The 18103-nt window shown below is 33.8% G+C and overlaps 2 protein-coding genes across 3 annotated transcripts in view; one reads left to right on the forward strand and one right to left on the reverse strand.

Annotated features, from left to right (window-relative positions):
* Window positions 1–18103, reverse strand: part of LOC128988683 (RING-box protein 2) — a 103468-nt gene that overhangs the window by 24425 nt on the left and 60940 nt on the right. The gene's annotated exons all lie outside the window — the stretch shown is intronic.
* The window catches only part of LOC128988682 (facilitated trehalose transporter Tret1-2 homolog), a 63363-nt gene continuing 57128 nt past the window's right edge, over window positions 11869–18103 (forward strand). The window contains exon 1 of the mRNA XM_054410211.1: window positions 11869–12040. Within this exon, the coding sequence (XP_054266186.1) occupies window positions 11984–12040 (57 nt within the window). The 5' untranslated portion in view covers window positions 11869–11983. The remainder of the gene's footprint in view (window positions 12041–18103) is intronic.

Consider the following 18103-nt stretch of genomic DNA (forward strand, 5'->3'; position numbering starts at 1 on the left):
ACATGTAATACGTTTTTATTTTTTTTAATGGAGAAAAATGAATTTAATTGAATAAGCGGCAACAACCAGAGGTACCACTTGACCGACGTTCCACTTGGTTAAGCCAGTTGACCGACATTTTAGACTAAATTGATTAATAAAACGTGTTGTTTTGGTATGTTGGCAAGACGTGATTAATAAGGATTTTGAGTCTGAAATATTTATTCCGACCTAACAACGTCAAACAAACAAAAGTGTACTAATATCATAGAACAGATTATGTATTATTTAGGAACAATACACCCACATGTGCAGATTTTTGTCTCCTCTCATTTTATAATGGCATTATAAACGCAACTTAAATTGATGTATTGGCTATAACTAAATCACGCTTGGATGTTTTAATTTGATTGCTTTATCCTACATTGTTCTTCACAGGTTTATACTGAATATTATTTGAAATATTCTATATATTTTTACAGGAGGTGTATTGATTGTCGTATTGTGGAATGTTCAGTATCGAATCTTAACCATTCATGAAAACCTGCGCCAGTCATTATTGTTGTATATGCGATGGAAATATATAAACGGGTTATTTTGATAAGTTAACAATCTTTGATTTACACCCATAGCGATGTTAGAGTGGCTTCAATCAGTTTTTAATTACAGAATAAAGAACATTTTACACTGGAAGCGTTAAGCCAATAGAAAAATTCCTCGGTTGGTAAAATATTGAAAAAACGAACAGTTTGTAAAATATTACAAACATCGTTAGAGCAAAGACGTCATATTCAAACACAATAAGACCATAGCACCCTTAATGATATTTTAAAATCATACAATTTAACATTAAAGTCACACAAATTAACATTAAACCACTAAACTCCCTTATCAACATAGAAAGTGATAATGAACCCAGATATCCCCTCTGACGTCCGAATATTAGCCCCAGCTGATGCAATCTGACCGTTTACTAACTCATGCCTTATCACTCGTATCGTCTTATCAGATGGCCTGATGCAACCGAGGTGCTACTTACAACCTGTTTGTAAACATTGACAAGGGCTCAGGCCTTCCTGTAACTTGACCAGTGATAAGTGGCGACCTAGATAACGCTTATCAGTTATCTTATCTAATGCAGGGGGTCGTAAAAAGGTGTAGGGAGGTCAAAGCCAAGAACTAGGAAATGTCATTCAATGAAAGACTCAATGTTAAACCTAACATAACACTACATGCAGTAATGCTAGACTGCGTTAATGCATGATCATAGCATAGTATCCCGATCCTGGTAATCCAAGTGTACCCACAAGTGTTTGTACTGGCATAGAATAAATAAACACCAGTATTGGTAACCAAGCTCACAGTTAGTTTTGAGGTGTATCCGGTATAAGCATAAAATACCATTGTCACTACATATCTGTAACGAATTTTACAATAGTTTGTTGTGTATTCAAAATGACAAAAAGAAAATTAAAACTAAGATCCACACCCACTAAAATAACAGTTTCGCACAGTAGTTAGTATAGAGAGCGTAACTAACTATGGAGTACTATGCATTAGATTGAATGCAACTAGGTACACACAAAAATCGTTTTGTTAGATTTACGAAGTTTACATAGTCTGGTAGGTAGTTATGAAGTTAAAATCTGTCGACAAGAAAACTAAGTTTTGAAACGTTCATAAAACTTTGGGAACAAAAATGTCTGCGAACAGCGTTTTTGGGCTCAAGGGATTCGAAAACGTAAACATGTACTATACTGTGCAACCAATTAAATACCATGAAAATTGCGTTGATAGTTCCACTACTACAGAGAAATTCGCTTAAGAGAATATCTACGTCTCAGACGAAGAGAAACATAAGTGTCACAATATTTACCATCTCCATTTTCTAAACGGTAACCAAATATTAGCCAACCAACGGACTTATTTTACTCAAATACCTTTTGAGTAGGATATTAAACAAATTATTGTTTGGCGTATTTTGATTAACACAAATATTTTATAACTATACGTTCACATGCTCCAAATGATATCGAAAATGCATCGAAGAAACACGTTCTATTCGAAAATATACAAGGATTTGGGCTACGAATTATTTTTGTTGGTGATTCTATTGCGTATAAGAAATAATTGGATTCTGTTTAGATTGTTAAACCAAATCGGCAAATAAATAAGGAAATACAGTAGTATTAAGCATGCAAACAATACCGGTTGACACTCTGTATCTTTACGATCATGTACTCAATGAGTAAAGGATTTAAATTTGAACTTTTCAACATGTTTATACGATGTCACCCCAAAAAGGATTTGAACGACATGAATACAAATAATCCTCGATTATACTGCATTTGATGCATATAAAACAATTGGAATTATTTTTAGAAACACAGTTTTGAAATCATTCAAATAATACATTGACAATTTTTGCGACAAACATAGCTAACAGATACAGTATGTTAGGTCTTTACACACGTGTAGACACAAACATTCGTACCTCGCCGCACTTAGCAACTCCACCAACTCCACTAATGGGGTTTAGTTTGGCACGCAGCCACGGTTTGCACACATGGAGTGCTCGGTTTCACTTAGTGGAATTTTCCCACTTACCAACTTTATGTTCATGAGATTTATTCTCCAGCGATCAGCGAGGTTCGACCGTGCGTCAGAACGACAAGGAAGTACCCTTGGTGAGATGTCCTCGGCGTTTTAAAGGATCAAACTGCACGTTTGGTGAACGTTATGCGCCGTTTCATCATAGAGCGGTTATTAAATTTGATTCGGAAGCAAATTAATTTACTTATGCCAGCCGTACCTCCAAGTCCATGTAATTGGGTTGGATGGATGAACATTTTTGCAGTTGAAAATAAGTAGGGTGTTTGGGTAGTGAGCTCCCAAATATAAGATGGTCTAGTGAACTTGAAGACAAATTGTAACGATCGTAATAGCCTATGTAGCAGAAGCTATAGCTGAAATAAACATGCTTATCATTAACATCATTGGCTTAAAAGGGAAACATTAGTACTTGCGTATTTGAACGCGAATAGAACTAAATACTACGTAATAGAATACCACGAATAGAATACTGTGAGTCAAGGAGCTTTTGCATACCCGATAAATTCCCATCCTGCTTATTCAATATACTAATCTTATTGAGTGAGGTTCCAAAGGCAAAAAAAAAAAAAAAAAAAAAAAAAAACTAATTCAAGTGCTTAGTAAGCACTTTATATTAAGTCTCAGAACTGGTTTACGAAAAAGTACGTTATCCAAAAGAACGTATTAGTTAATTTCCAACAGATACACAATGAAGACCTCGAAGTCATGTAATACACATTTAAAGTGCGAATGATCAAGTAAATGTAGGCCATTATAATAAACTGTGTCAGTGTCATTGATGAGATTAGCAGGTCAGTGTGTCCGAGGAAGGTCAATGCGATCTTCGATTTACAAAATCTTAGACTTTGAGTCTAAAAATAAATTACAATAGTTATTTGTGCAACTAGTGAGCAAAGTGAGCAATTGCCTCACTAGAGAGAAATCCTTACTCACGAGCCTACGGCGTAGGCTTGAGTGAGGCGATTGCACTTTGCACTCGAGTTGCACAATATATTTTTCCTACAGTTACCATAAAACAAATTGATTGGTAAAGAAACGTGCCTTCACGTTGCAAATCTGGAGTGAGACAAAATAATTAGAGTGAGACAATGTTAACATTGTCTCACTGATGAGCGAATCGGCCACTTTGCTTTCTCAAATCAGTGAGACAACATTACATTGTTAGGTAACTGTAGGCACAGAAAACGTACTACTGGAATAACCAGGTAAATAAAGTTAAAATAATTGGTAGCAGTTAAAAAAAGTCGGCACCTTTTTAGCAAGAAGTGTAGCCAATGCCTTACTTAGTGATGTGACATTACCATCATTGCAAATACAGCTACTGACGATTGGGTAAACCGATCTTTTGAATTTGAAGAAATTCCCTGAAGTATTTTCTGAACTTCAAGAAATGCCGCATTGGTTTTGGGGGTCGATTTGTAGTGCTAGTGATTAAAAACTGTTCAAGTATGCTGAAGCATACTTGTGAACATTCACTATAGCCCCGCTAAACAAAAATATTCCGCCACAGCAAACCTGCATACTAAGCGATTTTCCATATCCCTGATTGAATTTTTACTAAAAAATGAGCCTTTAGAATACCAAACTTTATTCACTATTGAAATAACATAAAGTTTAGTGAGTAGCTTTGTTTCTGCAGGCAATAAATAGTGTGTTTTTGTGAAATTCTAGGGGATAGTTTTGTATAAGATAAATAAATTTACCAAATTTGATCAACAACGGGATGCTTATTAAAAAAAAAATTACATTGGAATATTAAATTTAGAGTATTATTTGTTATCCGTAATTATTAATCGTACATCAACGCTTCTGTGTACATAATACTAATTTGTTTTTAAGCTCTAAAAAGAGCCTGCGATAATTTTTATTTTGGGGGTAACTAATGGGAATACATTATTTACCCCATAAAACCTGACCCCATGGATAGGGATTTGAACTCTGGGGATTTGACCTCAAAACTAAAAAGTCAATCGGTCCCGGGTCTAGGTCTTACCATAAGAACTATAGTGAAAGCTTATTATAATGGGAAATTCGCGAAAGGAGGCGACGACCTATAAAAATGGATACCAGTACTTATATAAATTGCCACAATATTTTGGTCGTTGAATATGAAACTGTTTAAGACTTGTTAGACTAAAAATTGAATTACTTAAATTTCATAGGTTTGATCCCGAATTTTGATTTTATTTTTTTATTACCTCCATAATGAACAGAATTACAATTTCGATCAATAATCTCAATTACAACTTTATTTTTATTGGTTGAAATTAAATTTAATCAATTCACGTAAAATAATTTCACGATTATTATTGGAAATGCTGGATTTGAAAATTATAATACCTTTATATTTTCAATTGGTTAATATAATTGTGCACATAAGTGTCCCTGGACTATGTTTTCTGTCCGACTTGCAGCTTGACCGACACATGTTACAAGTTACTCAGATCACAATCAAGAAGTGTGTTGTACTCAGAAAGTCACGTGTTTCAGCAGATTGATTGACAAGCAGTGTGACTCGACGTACCACGTGACTTGTAACGAAGTTTAATTGATAAGATGCCATCTAAATTACATACCACTTTTTCCGAACTGCTGAAAAACTTTGCAAAGTTAACTATACAGTATAACGAGGCTATGCGATATTTATCCCAGAAGAATATTGTAAGAGTTAGATTAGAAAATCAAGGTTATTGTAAAAATTAAACTAAGAATAAAGAAGAAGAGTATTTATTACTATGATTTTTTACTGAAATCTGCAAAGCCATTCGCGGTCATTAACGGAAAAAGTAAAAATGCTAAATCTCACTATAGGATAGCTGGGTCCAGTGTCAAATAACCAAAAAGTAAAGTTTCTCAGAATCAAACCAGCAAGCTTCTGACTACATACCACTTGTAGGCTACATACCACTTGTAGGCTACATACCACTTGTAGGCTATATACCCTCACCTACCTAGCTACAGTATATCCACTAACATCGTTAAAGAACAAGAAGACGTATCCGAATACCGATACCTAATTTGGTGATTCTCTGTCGAGTTGACTCCTCGAGTGACTCCAAGGCCCAACATCGCGTGGTTTGATGTTGATGATCTAAAGTCCTTACAACCTTCAAGGTGGCAGAATTTTGCAACGGAAATGTAAGGCTGGTCGTGACCACTCGCCAGCTGAGTCTATTTTTAACCGAGGAACTGGTTGTGGTACGAGTTGAGGACGGAACGTTGTGTCCCCTCGTACCACTGCCGTGAAGGTTAGTTTTAAACATCGATAAATGGAAATATGTTAATATTTGAGACAATTTATGTTAAATTCCATGTTGATGGCCCCTGGATTACTTTATATCACTATAATAATGGTACAATACCTCGTCAAGTAATCCAAATGTTGATTGAGGTTAAAAACCTACATGTTTCGCCGTAAATACGGCATCGTCAGGGTTACAAAAACGAAGACATCGATGTCACACGCACACAATAAATACACGAATACGAACATTTAATTACGGAAAGACAAAGTAAACATTTAATTAACAATTAACAATGTATGTGTCCCTCTTGTAATTTTGAAGAATATGCCTGTAAATATTAAATTAAATTCAAGGTTGACGCGAAACCATCTTGAAATATGTACAACTGGGTCAAAGCAAGGAATATCGTTTGGTCCTTACAGTTTTTTCATCGTATAAAACCAACAAACTTTTAATGGAATGGTCCCCTGATCTTGTAACAAAGCTTCACACATCTGTTCACTCCATTTTTAGCGAATTTCCCATAGAGGGAATAAGCTATTACCGTAGGTCTACTTTTTCATTTTGAGGTCTCCAGATGCCAAAAACACCATCCGTTCAAATTCATTTATAAAATGATCAGATTTTGATGAAATTTGCTTTAAACGTGTAAACCTACGTTTATTCGAACGAGTTCGCGATATAGCATGATCGGACTATGGGAACGGGGGTTTATGGGGGGTTTTATAGGGTAAACATTGGTTTTTCCTATTTTTGACCTAAAAAAACATAAAATTTTGCAATTTCTTTCCAAACCATTTTTTAGAGCTTAAAAATCAAATAATTTAGTATATTGAAGCGTTATTATGCGCCTAATGATTACGGAGAAAATTCCAAAATATTATTATTTTAAAATTCCCATGTTATTCTAATGGAGTAAACTGTTGTATTTAGTTTGCTCGTTAATGAACATATTTGAATCAAATTTGAAAAATGATTTTTTTTACTAAACTATTAAAATTTAAGAAAACAATACTATTTTACCCTCCCTGTTGCAGCAAACCTAAGTACTCGTTAAACTATTTATATTTAAATAGGGAATAAAAAAGTCATATTTTTCAGGAGACATTTTAGTGTAAATCCAATCAGGCAAATGGAAATTTGCTTGCAGGTTTGCTGCGGCGGGGGTATTAAAATCATCCTTCGATCATTTTTGGGTTAAAATAATCCTAAACGTCCCAATCTCAATTGGTAATACGTGATTGGTTATAATGTTTAAAACAAGTTTTTTTAAGATAATAAATAGTCTATTATATTAAAGCGTTGTTGTAAAGTTAATGATTATGGAGAAATCTTTATTAAAAAAGTATGAAAATTGTCATATTATTCTCATGGAGTAGTAAAATATTGTAGTTTGCTTGTTTATGGATGTATTTTTATAAAATTTGGCAACATGTATTAGATTATTTCTTAAACAATACAATTTCAGTAGAAAAACTTAATTGCTATTCCTAATGGCGAACCTAAATACTCATAAAATCTATATCATAGAAATAGGGAATAAATCTTTAATTTTGTTTTTTTAAATATTTGAGTAAAAATCCAATTTGGTTTATGGAAATTCGCTAAGTCTACGTCTACAGCTTTGCTGCGGCGAGTATATTAGCTTTTAATATTTCTCATTTTTAGTAGGAACACGAATGAAAAAATTGCAAACAATAGAAAACAATAGTAGTAATGCCTTTATTGAGTTAGTTCGATGATCTAATTATATGTTCAGTTACAGTAGAAGTATTCAATTAAAAAAATACATTATTGGTGGTTTTAGTTGTATCGGACGGCTATGGTTTTATAAAAAAACTGATTACGATTATTCATCAAACTTTTTTTTAGAATGGTTAAAACAAGCAAATATTTCAACAATTTTTGTATAACCAAATTTACAGAGAAATTCACAATCTTAAAACTATGAAAGTACTCATTGTGTTCTATAAATACCTACACTAATTATGTTCAACGATGCATATTCGTTTTCCCTTTATTTAAATACAATGCATAGTTTCTGGTATTGATTTCAAAACTCCAGAGGATGCAGGAACTCGCTGTAATTGACGTCACCATTTTTTTGCGAATCAATTAACAGAAGACAATTTTAGCCTTCTAAACATGTACCAATTTAAAAGTACAATACAAACTAGTTGCATAAATAAACGTTTACAGAAACCAAACTACGTCAACGCTTTAATTTAAAAATTGTTTCTGAGTAAGATTTGTTTAACCTGGCGAAATAAGTCTGGGGAATTTCCTCAACTTGTAATTTCTCTGATTGGTTCTTGGGTTGTTTTCGTTTTGAGCATTCAAGGTTCGACTTAAAAATTTTTAACATGCCTAAATTGTGTATATAAATTTAAAAAATAGATTACTTTTTTTACCTATATTCTTGATGTTTTGATTAGAGTGTATAATGGGTTGGACACATTGTGTATTTAACATGACCTAGAAATTAGATTTAAATACTTCGTTACATCATAGAATATAATTGTTACCTACTTAACTAGTAGCCATTAACAAACTCCTAAAAATAATAATATATAAGTAATGTATATTTTTGGTTTTAAAATATTTCAAAGTAATCGGCTCTTAACTTTTCTCATTATAATTACGTTCCAAATATTGAACACTGATACTGCATTGTTAATCATACAGATAACGACATTGGTAAAAGAGACTAATCACATTATTAAATTCCTTGGAAAATTTATATTCGATTTTCAAACTCCACGAATTTAAATTCTACCAGGCATATGTATTTAGAAATATAAACTGCTAAGGATAGTCTAGAAAAATATGGTCAAACGTACTATACAAAATTAAAAATTTAAAAACTAATAATTATGTCTTGGTAACTAATTAATAACAATGATTTTTGCTGTTTTGTAACACAAGACGCAGACACTCCATGGAAAGCGTCTTACAGTTGTTGTTAACACAAATTTGTTGGTTGAAAATGTTGATGGTAAATACTACATTAATTTTTATCGGATTTTGTAAAAATATTTTTGATGGCAGAAGCGAAACTAACAGAAAAGTTTGTTTTTATGTCATTTGAAACAATCTATGAAACTGTAAAATAAAGTTGGTGGAGAGAGATTTACATTGTCTTTGAGAGGTGAATATGTTATGTAATGGACACCCATGGTATTAATTAATCGTTAGAATTAACTTGTTTTAATTTAAAAAAATTGTTTCTTGGGGCCTTTGATTCTGTAAATATTACCTGGATTCTTAATCAAAATAATGGTTAGTCTCACACATGACTTAGAGCAGATTCTAATATATTGAGTTCGTTTCGTTTTATTCATTAATTGAATACTTACTCATTCAGATTGAATATTCTTTACTTACCTGAAAAATCAACAGACAGTTAAAATAATGTATAAGATGTAAGATACTAAATGATTACAATTACTATCTTAATGATTACATACTTAATGTAATGTAATAATTGTATAAGAAACAGTGTACAAAATAGTAAGTACAAGAAAAATAGTGAAGAAAAATTAAACTACTGGTACATGGTTTGTAGGAATATCCATCTGGTGATTATTTATTGTTACATTAGCAAATATGTTTATCTGAGAGTAATATATTGATTCTATGACATCTTAAACTATAGAGCAAGATGTCTTTTTGAAACAAGGTTCGCTAGAATTTACGAGTAACAAAAAGAAGATGGGTAAAATAAATATAGTTTTATCTAAATAAGGTGAGGAAAATTAACACTAACAATATGTAATCCCTTCATTCTTACACTGAAAGGAGGCGAAACGGTTTTACAAATAATTTCTAAGTTAGTACATGTTTTATTTATTCAATGTAATATAATAACTAAAACAACCTATAGGGAAACAGTGAGACAAATCTTAGACCGTCTTTAATCAACCAACATTTTTTTTTTACTATAGCAATAGATTATCAGTTAGTAGGCTAAATTAAAGAAAATACTTCTTTATTGAGGCGAACTTGGTACCTCATGGTGCTTTCTTACAGTTCTCTAATTGGTTAGTAGGTACAAAACAGCTAATTACTTTCACCAAAGACAATTTATAATCTTAAGAATACATCTTAAAGATCTTTAATAATATATTAATGAAAGGAAATTTAATTTCAAAGTACTTAAAAAATAAGTGGTATAAATATTTAGTGACTAAAAAACCGTTTGTTTTGCTTTTCAGAAAACAATAGTCAAGATTGTACGTAACGCAACGCAACTGAATTTGAAGATTCGGAAATGAAGTCGAATGGTTGGGGCCTAGACGTGATAGAATGAGGTGGATCATGTCCGTGGTCCAGACGTTACTCCAAACACATTTTCGGAGCACTGGCTTGGTATTGCTTCGTTTTTTTAGTGCATTTTGGATCAATGACGTTCCTACCATAATTCGTATCAATACGAGTCAATTGTTTCAGAAATAATCCTGATCGTCTACTTTTTGGGGCAACAACTTCGCCTTTCGGAACAAAGAAGTTGCACCGAGATCAACTAGATAGAGGTTCACACTGACCAACAGCCACTCCACAATTTGTTTATGATAACGATAAAAGAGCTCTCTATACGATTTCCACGGAACCGACCAATTAACCTACAAATCCGTTCGATAATACGCAGTCAAAACAAACAAGTATATCTTTACAACACAAACATGGACGGAATATTCCAGGTGATGGGGTTTGGGGTTTATACCTGGTGAAGTGAGGCGCTAACAAGTTGGTCAGTGTAGATCGTAGTTCGCTATAGGTTGTTTTAGTTATTATATTACAGTTTGTATAACACATAAGTAACTAATTGGATTATTCTAATAAGTTTGGTTTTTAGATCTTTATACTGTTAGTGCCACAGATTGGTTCGGACCTTTTATAATCTTTTAAAACGTCTACATTGAGTGGCTGGTCATTAGTTTAAAAGAACATAAAGAACCTTTTAGTAATCGGTTAGTTGTTTTTAACAATTTTATGGATCGTCATATGTGTGTAGGACTTTTGTATCCGTGATCAGGGAGTTTCTTTTTCTATAGCGCTTACAGGGAGAGGACCGAATTTGACCATTTTCGCCTCTATTAAATATGGGTAAAACAAAAAGTTCGGCGATTGTTTTATACTTTGTATAACGCTAACTGATGAATCTCATAGCCATATTACGTAGAGATAGGGAACGATTGCCCACAAGTCCAGTAATTGGTTGGCACCTTATAATTGGTTTATTGATTGGTTAGCACCTTATAATTAATTCATTGATTGGTTGGCACCTCATAATTGGTTAAGTGATTCGTTGACACCCCATAAATGGTCGAGGGATTGGTTGACACCCCATTAATGGACGAGGGATTAGTTGACACCCTATAATTGGTTCATTGATTGGTTAAGACCCCATAATTAGTTCAAAGATTGATTGGCACCCCATAATTGGTTGAGTGATTGGTTTAACACTCCATAAGACGTCGAGTGATTATATTTCACTCCAATAATTCATTGACACCTCAAATTAAGTTGAATGATTGATTCACAAACCATAATCTCTAGTTTGGTTGGTTGAGTTACCAATCACACAACTTAATTTGGGGTGTCAATCAATTATCGGAGTGACAACTAATAACTCAACAAATAATTAGGTGCCAACTAATCGCCGAATGAATTATTCGGTGTTAACAAATCACTCAACGCCTTATAAATTGTTAACCAATCACTCAATGTCTTATGGGGTCTCAACCAATCACTCAACGAATTATGGGGTTGTCAACCAATTAATAGGTGTCAGCCAATCACTGATTGACACCCCATAACACGATTAGGTCTAGGTGATCGGTCAACACCACATAACCCATTACGCAAACGTCAACACCAACCATTTCCACCAATACCAGATCTCCTAAGTGATTAGTGATTGAGGTTGCAAAATGCCATACAAGTCACAAGGTTGGCCAAGTAGTGACCTAACAGTTGGCAGGCTGAGCCTAATGGCATCTGTAAACATTGAACACAGTGTTAACTTGAAGCAGAACCGGCACAGTGTCAGTGGATACTTAGCTCCGGTCAACAGTGGACCTGCTTACCTAGTGTACCTACAATCTACAAGTCTACCCGTCTACTGTATACAGTGCTTATCAGCTATGACGCCCACACCAGGCAATGATACCGGCGAGATGACCCGCGCAAGACGTCAACTGGTGAGTGATAAGTGATAAAAGGTTGTACTGTTGGTGACGGTTTGCGCTCGTCTTTGGTCAATTATGTATTTGTAGGCCTACTTAGCTGGCAAATTTGAGTTGAGATGCAAACATATAAGGAAGTAAAATACTTTGGTGTTGTAAAGAAGGCTGCTATACTTTTGGATTTCGGAAATTACGATTTTTAGTTGTTTTAACAAAAACAATCAAAATGCCTACTGTGAAAGGTAATATCGTTGAACAAAGTTTTTAGTTTAAGTTTTAATGGTACAACGCAATTATACTAGCTTCCATTTGCTCCTTTTCGAGTTTTTTTAGCAGATCTGATTTTGTGTTACAATGATTTATTTGACTTAAATAAACACTTAAATATTATTTTTGGACAACCAATTGAAATTCAATTACGTTTATACGAATATTATAGGCCTAACAATTATAACAACACTTAATATCGTAAAGATGACAACACCTGCATAACATGATGTGTAAGCCTACAAAATCCATTACACATCCCACCTAATCCAATCCATGATATATTGAATTACACAGCATCAATACATCTGTATTGTGCGTAGTATCTGGTAGTAAATTAACGGTTCGTAATATTAACTACTGTAATGTTTTTCACACAGTATTCATATTAAATTTTAAATACAGTGCAGATGCAAATAGAAAACACTTTATTGTATCACATTTTCAGAGGCTACAACAGGCGCGGCACGCTGCAAAATCTCTACACTCTTGTACCGACATTGCTGACCCGTGTAATAAGGCGTTACATGACAAATACGACCTCAGAGTATGTATTTGTACTCTGAGATACGATTTTCATATGGAAATTTAACTTTGGCATGTAAATCATTTTTCAGTGATATCGTAGAAACTTCTTTTTGAATGTTGAAACATCAGTTCTTGTGCAATTTTTGCTTTAAATCGTTGAAAACAAAATAATGCAGGGTATACAACTTCCGTTTTTTATGTAAAACAAGTTCGGGGGGAATTATAGTTGAAATTATGTCAAACACTGAAAAAAATATTTCTTTTACAATGACACTTGACGAATAGGCAACATTTAATTGAAAATGTTAGCATACCGGTTTAAGTAAATAATCACAGCTACCAAAAAGCAGTGATGGTATCCCTGTTTTCTTTACTTCATTGGCGATCGGCTAATATGCACAGTTCCAGATATCTATGAGGTTTAGCGTTATTGATAACTTATTGTAAAAAGACGCTGGTCTTTTTCGCATGCCAAAACAGAGCTTTTGGAAACACTAAGTTGAGACTTATTCACAATAAAATCCCAATAACACTAGAATTCATTTGCAACAATGAATATCAGCTGTTTGGCAATGCAATAAAGGATATAGGAATATCAAAATATGATCTTGTTTCGTCGTCAAAAAGGGTATTTACTCAGGGGAGGTATAGAAGAGGCTACGATGACAGCTGTGGGCTTCTTATTAGCTGAGGGAACGCCATTACCGTAACAAAACAATCAGTAGTTATCGGCCTCGGTGGTCTAATGGTTAGCGTGCCGGGCTGATATGCTGAAGGTCCCGGGTCCAAATCCCGCTCGTGGCATTAACTTTTTGTCCAAGATTTTTTTATTATCAGCAAGTTTGGTTGGTTTGGTTCGGTTATGACAGTTTAATTTTATTTTAAAGTCATTATAAAATTTTAGTAGAGCAATTTCTAGTTTTATTTAATAAACAGAATTATTTTTTCTATTAATAAACTTTTGTTATATTATTTCATTATCAGCAAGTTTGGTTAGTTCGGTTAGGTTATGATAGTTTAGTTTTATAATTAAAAAATAATAAAATTGAATTTGAGGCATTTATAATTTTATTTGATGAACAGAACTATTTTTGCGATTAGTAAACCTTCTTTGCCAAAGTACTCTCTACTACAGCGCTGTTCACGGAGGAATTTTGAACTAATGTCTCATTCGTACCTCCCCTAAGTCAGACCCGTCAAAAAGTGTCTTGTAGTACTTGTAATTTGGGTTGCGTAAAAAAAACATCATATACAATTAGTAGGGTTTCCATAGTGATAAAACGCTGTATTTGATACAATAAACAACTCAAACAGCTGTTAGACTTATAACCTATGGAAATTATATACGAAAAACTGTTTTTCCAAGTGTACGTTAAATGAATTAGAGGAGTCTACACTCTACAATACGTTACAACAACTAAAGTGTATCTTCAATTCCATCAGTACTCATTGTTTTTACTCCCTATGACACATTTTATCGATGTAACGCTAAACTATGACCATACCAAGGAAATAAAATAAATGAAAAAAGGAGGAATAAAAAGCACATGTGTCCGACAAGTATAACGCCTTGTCTCTAACACATTTTACTGCAATAGCAACGCCAAACTATTACCACACTAAAAGTTGGGTTGTGTTGACAGTCTTGTTGTAAGCGCATCACACTCCAGTGCCAGAGTGACGAGTTCAATCCCTGCAAATCCACAAACATGTGATAAGCAAATCCACTTTCCCCAAAAGTTGTAGTGACAGAAAATTACACTAGCGTGTTTAGCAAAGACAAACATTATTGGCGTTCAAAAAATAAACTGTAATGAAAGTGACCTACTAATTTGAAAACGACCGAATCTTATTGCAAACATATAATTATCGGAATGTTCTAGAACACCAAATCCACCACATTTCTAATGACAGTAATCAGTGTTTGATTGCCACCGTCAGTGCTACAGCTATGAGGCTATGAGGCGCCGGGTTCGGAATGAATGGAAATTTCCACGGCGCGTCTGTACAATAGCGTGCTAGTGGCCATGCAGAATCTGCCTGCAGCACAGAGACAGAGCCGCCGCGAAAGAAAGAATCGCTGATAAGATAATCGTATTAGTTTTCCCCGGGAGATATCTCAGAGCATTCTCCAATACTAACACAGGTCTACTAGTATATCTTTTATCGTTTTGACTGTGCGTTACGGTTTCTACAACGATGGCTCCAAAACATGGGCCACAGCATTCCCACAAGGAAAAATGTTGATGGCGGGGTACAGACGAAAGAGAGTATTTGTTTTACTTGTAAGACAAATGTCAAAAAATACATGAGATGAAAAACGCACAGGAGTAAAAAAGAAATGCAATAGGCCTACTTTAATAAAACAGAAAAGTAATTTTTTATGAAAAACATGTTTGAAAAATGTATGGAGGTTTTTCCAATTGTTAAAAAAAATTATTGGAAATTTTCTATATATTTGGAGTAAAAATTATTGTTCCAAAATATCGATTTATCGTTGCCATCCAAGTTCTAAAAATAAAACATCTGACCACTCACAACATCACAACTAATGGACACCGGTCTAGAACAAATGGAAATCGGTTCGTCAAAAGTATAATACATTCAATCATGAGAATATTAATTACAAGGTGTATTAGGCAATTTAAATTATTAGTTGCAATGATATAACAATAACTTTGTAATAGATATATCTCGTAATAAATTTTCATTATTGAATACTTTTAACGGTAATGTAAAGCTTCTTTTACATTGAGTGAGCATAAGATTTGAAATTTCCAGGTTCATTGGGCCTACAACTAATGAAATTCAGACATTTAATGTAGGATTTTTTTGTTAAAGTTAGGTATATTAGTACGATTATAAACTACTGTACTTATACAGTTCTGTACCTCCAAAATAAGCTTTAAGATCGTTAAACAATGTTATAAAAATGCTAGCAGTTTGCGGGAAGATATAAAGATGATGGCCTACTTAGTTGATGATTGAAACTGACCAGAGACCACCGTGAACATTTCAGAGGTCAGGACAGAAGAATGTGGCAACATACGCACTATTAACGCAACTACTTAGTTGATGATTGAATCTGACCAGAGACCACCGTGAACATTTCAGAGGTCAGGACAGAAGAATGTGGCAACATACGCACTATTAACGCAACTACTTAGTTGATGATTGAAACTGACCAGAGACCACCGTGAACATTTCAGAGGTCAGGACAGAAGAATGTGGCAACATACGCACTATTAACGCAACTACTTAGTTGATGATTGAAACTGACCAGAGACCACCGTGAACATTTCAGAGGTCAGGACAGAAGAATGTGGCAACATACGCACTATTAACGCAACTACTTAGTTGATGATTGAAACTGACCAGAGACCACCGTGAACATTTCAGAGGTCAGGACAGAAGAATGTGGCAACATACGCACTATTAACGCAACTACTTAGTTGATGATTGAATCTGACCAGAGACCACCGTGAACATTTCAGAGGTCAGGACAGAAGAATGTGGCAACATACGCACTATTTTCATAGACACGCACACCCAGCAGAACGAAGGTGTTTCCGCACGCTTGCACGCATCTACAATTGCATTCTAGGAATGTGGTCAGTGAATTACAAGAAGCATTACAAGGTCAAGGGAGAATCAGACAAATGATTCAGTTTGATGCTATACTATTCGGAACAACTAGGAAATGCAGGGATATCACGATTTAACTTTGTGAACTTACATTTGGATTCTATAGAAAAATGTGTTGGCAATCAGCTTAAAGTATATAATTAATTTAGATCCTCATTAACAAGACTCTCATGGGGATTATTAAATGAGACTTGCTATCAAAGTTGACTTCTTGTCGAGGTTTGCAAGAAACATGTGATTAAGGGTAAAATAAATTCAATGGGATTTGAAAATGACACCGGTTATTAAGGGTTACTTGTTATTGAGGGTCTTGTTATCGAGTATAAATGAATGAATGAATAATGAATGAATGAATGAAGAATTATTTTTTTATTTCAGTAGTAGAGAATTAGTACAATGGTACAAAAACAAATTATAAAATAGAATCCCCAAACGGGCTAATGCCTGCGGTTGGGGATTGAGTCCATCTTCCGCACAGTAAAACAATAATGTAGGCTACATTTAAGAAAGATATTGTACACACAGAAACGGGAAAAATACGAAATTAACATATACAAAAAGAAATAAGAAAGATGTATGCACGCTTATATCGCACGTTCAGTTTGCACGTTAAAAAGTGTAGGAAATTATCCCATTAGAAATAACACATAAATTTAAATTGCCTGAGGCTTGGCACATACATTCTATACACATGGCCTTAACACATTCACACAGACCACTCTTACCTACACGAACTCACAAAATAAAACTTGCATTCACCACAAACATACTTTCACAGCCACTTCCTTCCACAGAAAGTTTTATTTTTATGAATATGCAAAATAATAATTTTTGTAAAGAGTTGGGATATATTAGGAATTTTAAATTCATTAAACAAAATATATGGGATAACGGCGATTTTTGTTGAGTGCTATCTTGATAATAGATTATTGAGTTATTTCAAGTGACATTCAAACATTTTGTTAACATCCACCCCAAGCTTAGCAGGTTCCTCTGTACAATAAATGCTAAACGGTCAAGATGTCCGATGTTATTAGGACTTGGTACTTTTTGTGTATTAATTTATTTTTGAGGGGATGGGTTTTAGTTATAAGGGGTTGATTTCAGGTATCTCCAAATTGTAAAAAGTTTGGACTATTATTAAAAGAATAACCATTTATGTTAACCAATGTTACTAAGGAATAACCAATGTTCCTTTAAAATGTGAATGGTAAAACATTTTACAAAGTAGTATTTCACACATTTCTTGAAACTTTAATTTAAATTTTTGTTTTCTACTACCGTCATTGCTTATAGTTAAAAACCTCAAAGGGTATTGTTTAGTTCCTACACATAGTTATAAACTAAGTGAAATAACTTTTCTACAGCACTAAACCATTTTTCAAAGTACGAGTGTTAATGACTAATTTCATATGTATATTGATTAATCTTTTCTGCTAAATAACTTATTTGTGAAGATTAAGTATCACATGTATTTAATATAATTAAGGTATGATGGAAAAAATGGTAACTTATGAAATGTACTGAAAAGCTGACTACTTTTATTTGACTCAGATAATAGATAATATAATAACGAGAGATAGCTTAAACAAATGTTTGAGAGTCCGTAAAACACGCTGAGCTATATTTAGACCAAAT

The sequence above is a fragment of the Macrosteles quadrilineatus genome, unplaced genomic scaffold (genome assembly GCF_028750875.1).
Source record: "Macrosteles quadrilineatus isolate MER2022 unplaced genomic scaffold, UCM_ALF_1.0 Scaffold_3__2_contigs__length_128488019, whole genome shotgun sequence".
NCBI classification, from domain to species: domain Eukaryota; kingdom Metazoa; phylum Arthropoda; class Insecta; order Hemiptera; family Cicadellidae; genus Macrosteles; species Macrosteles quadrilineatus.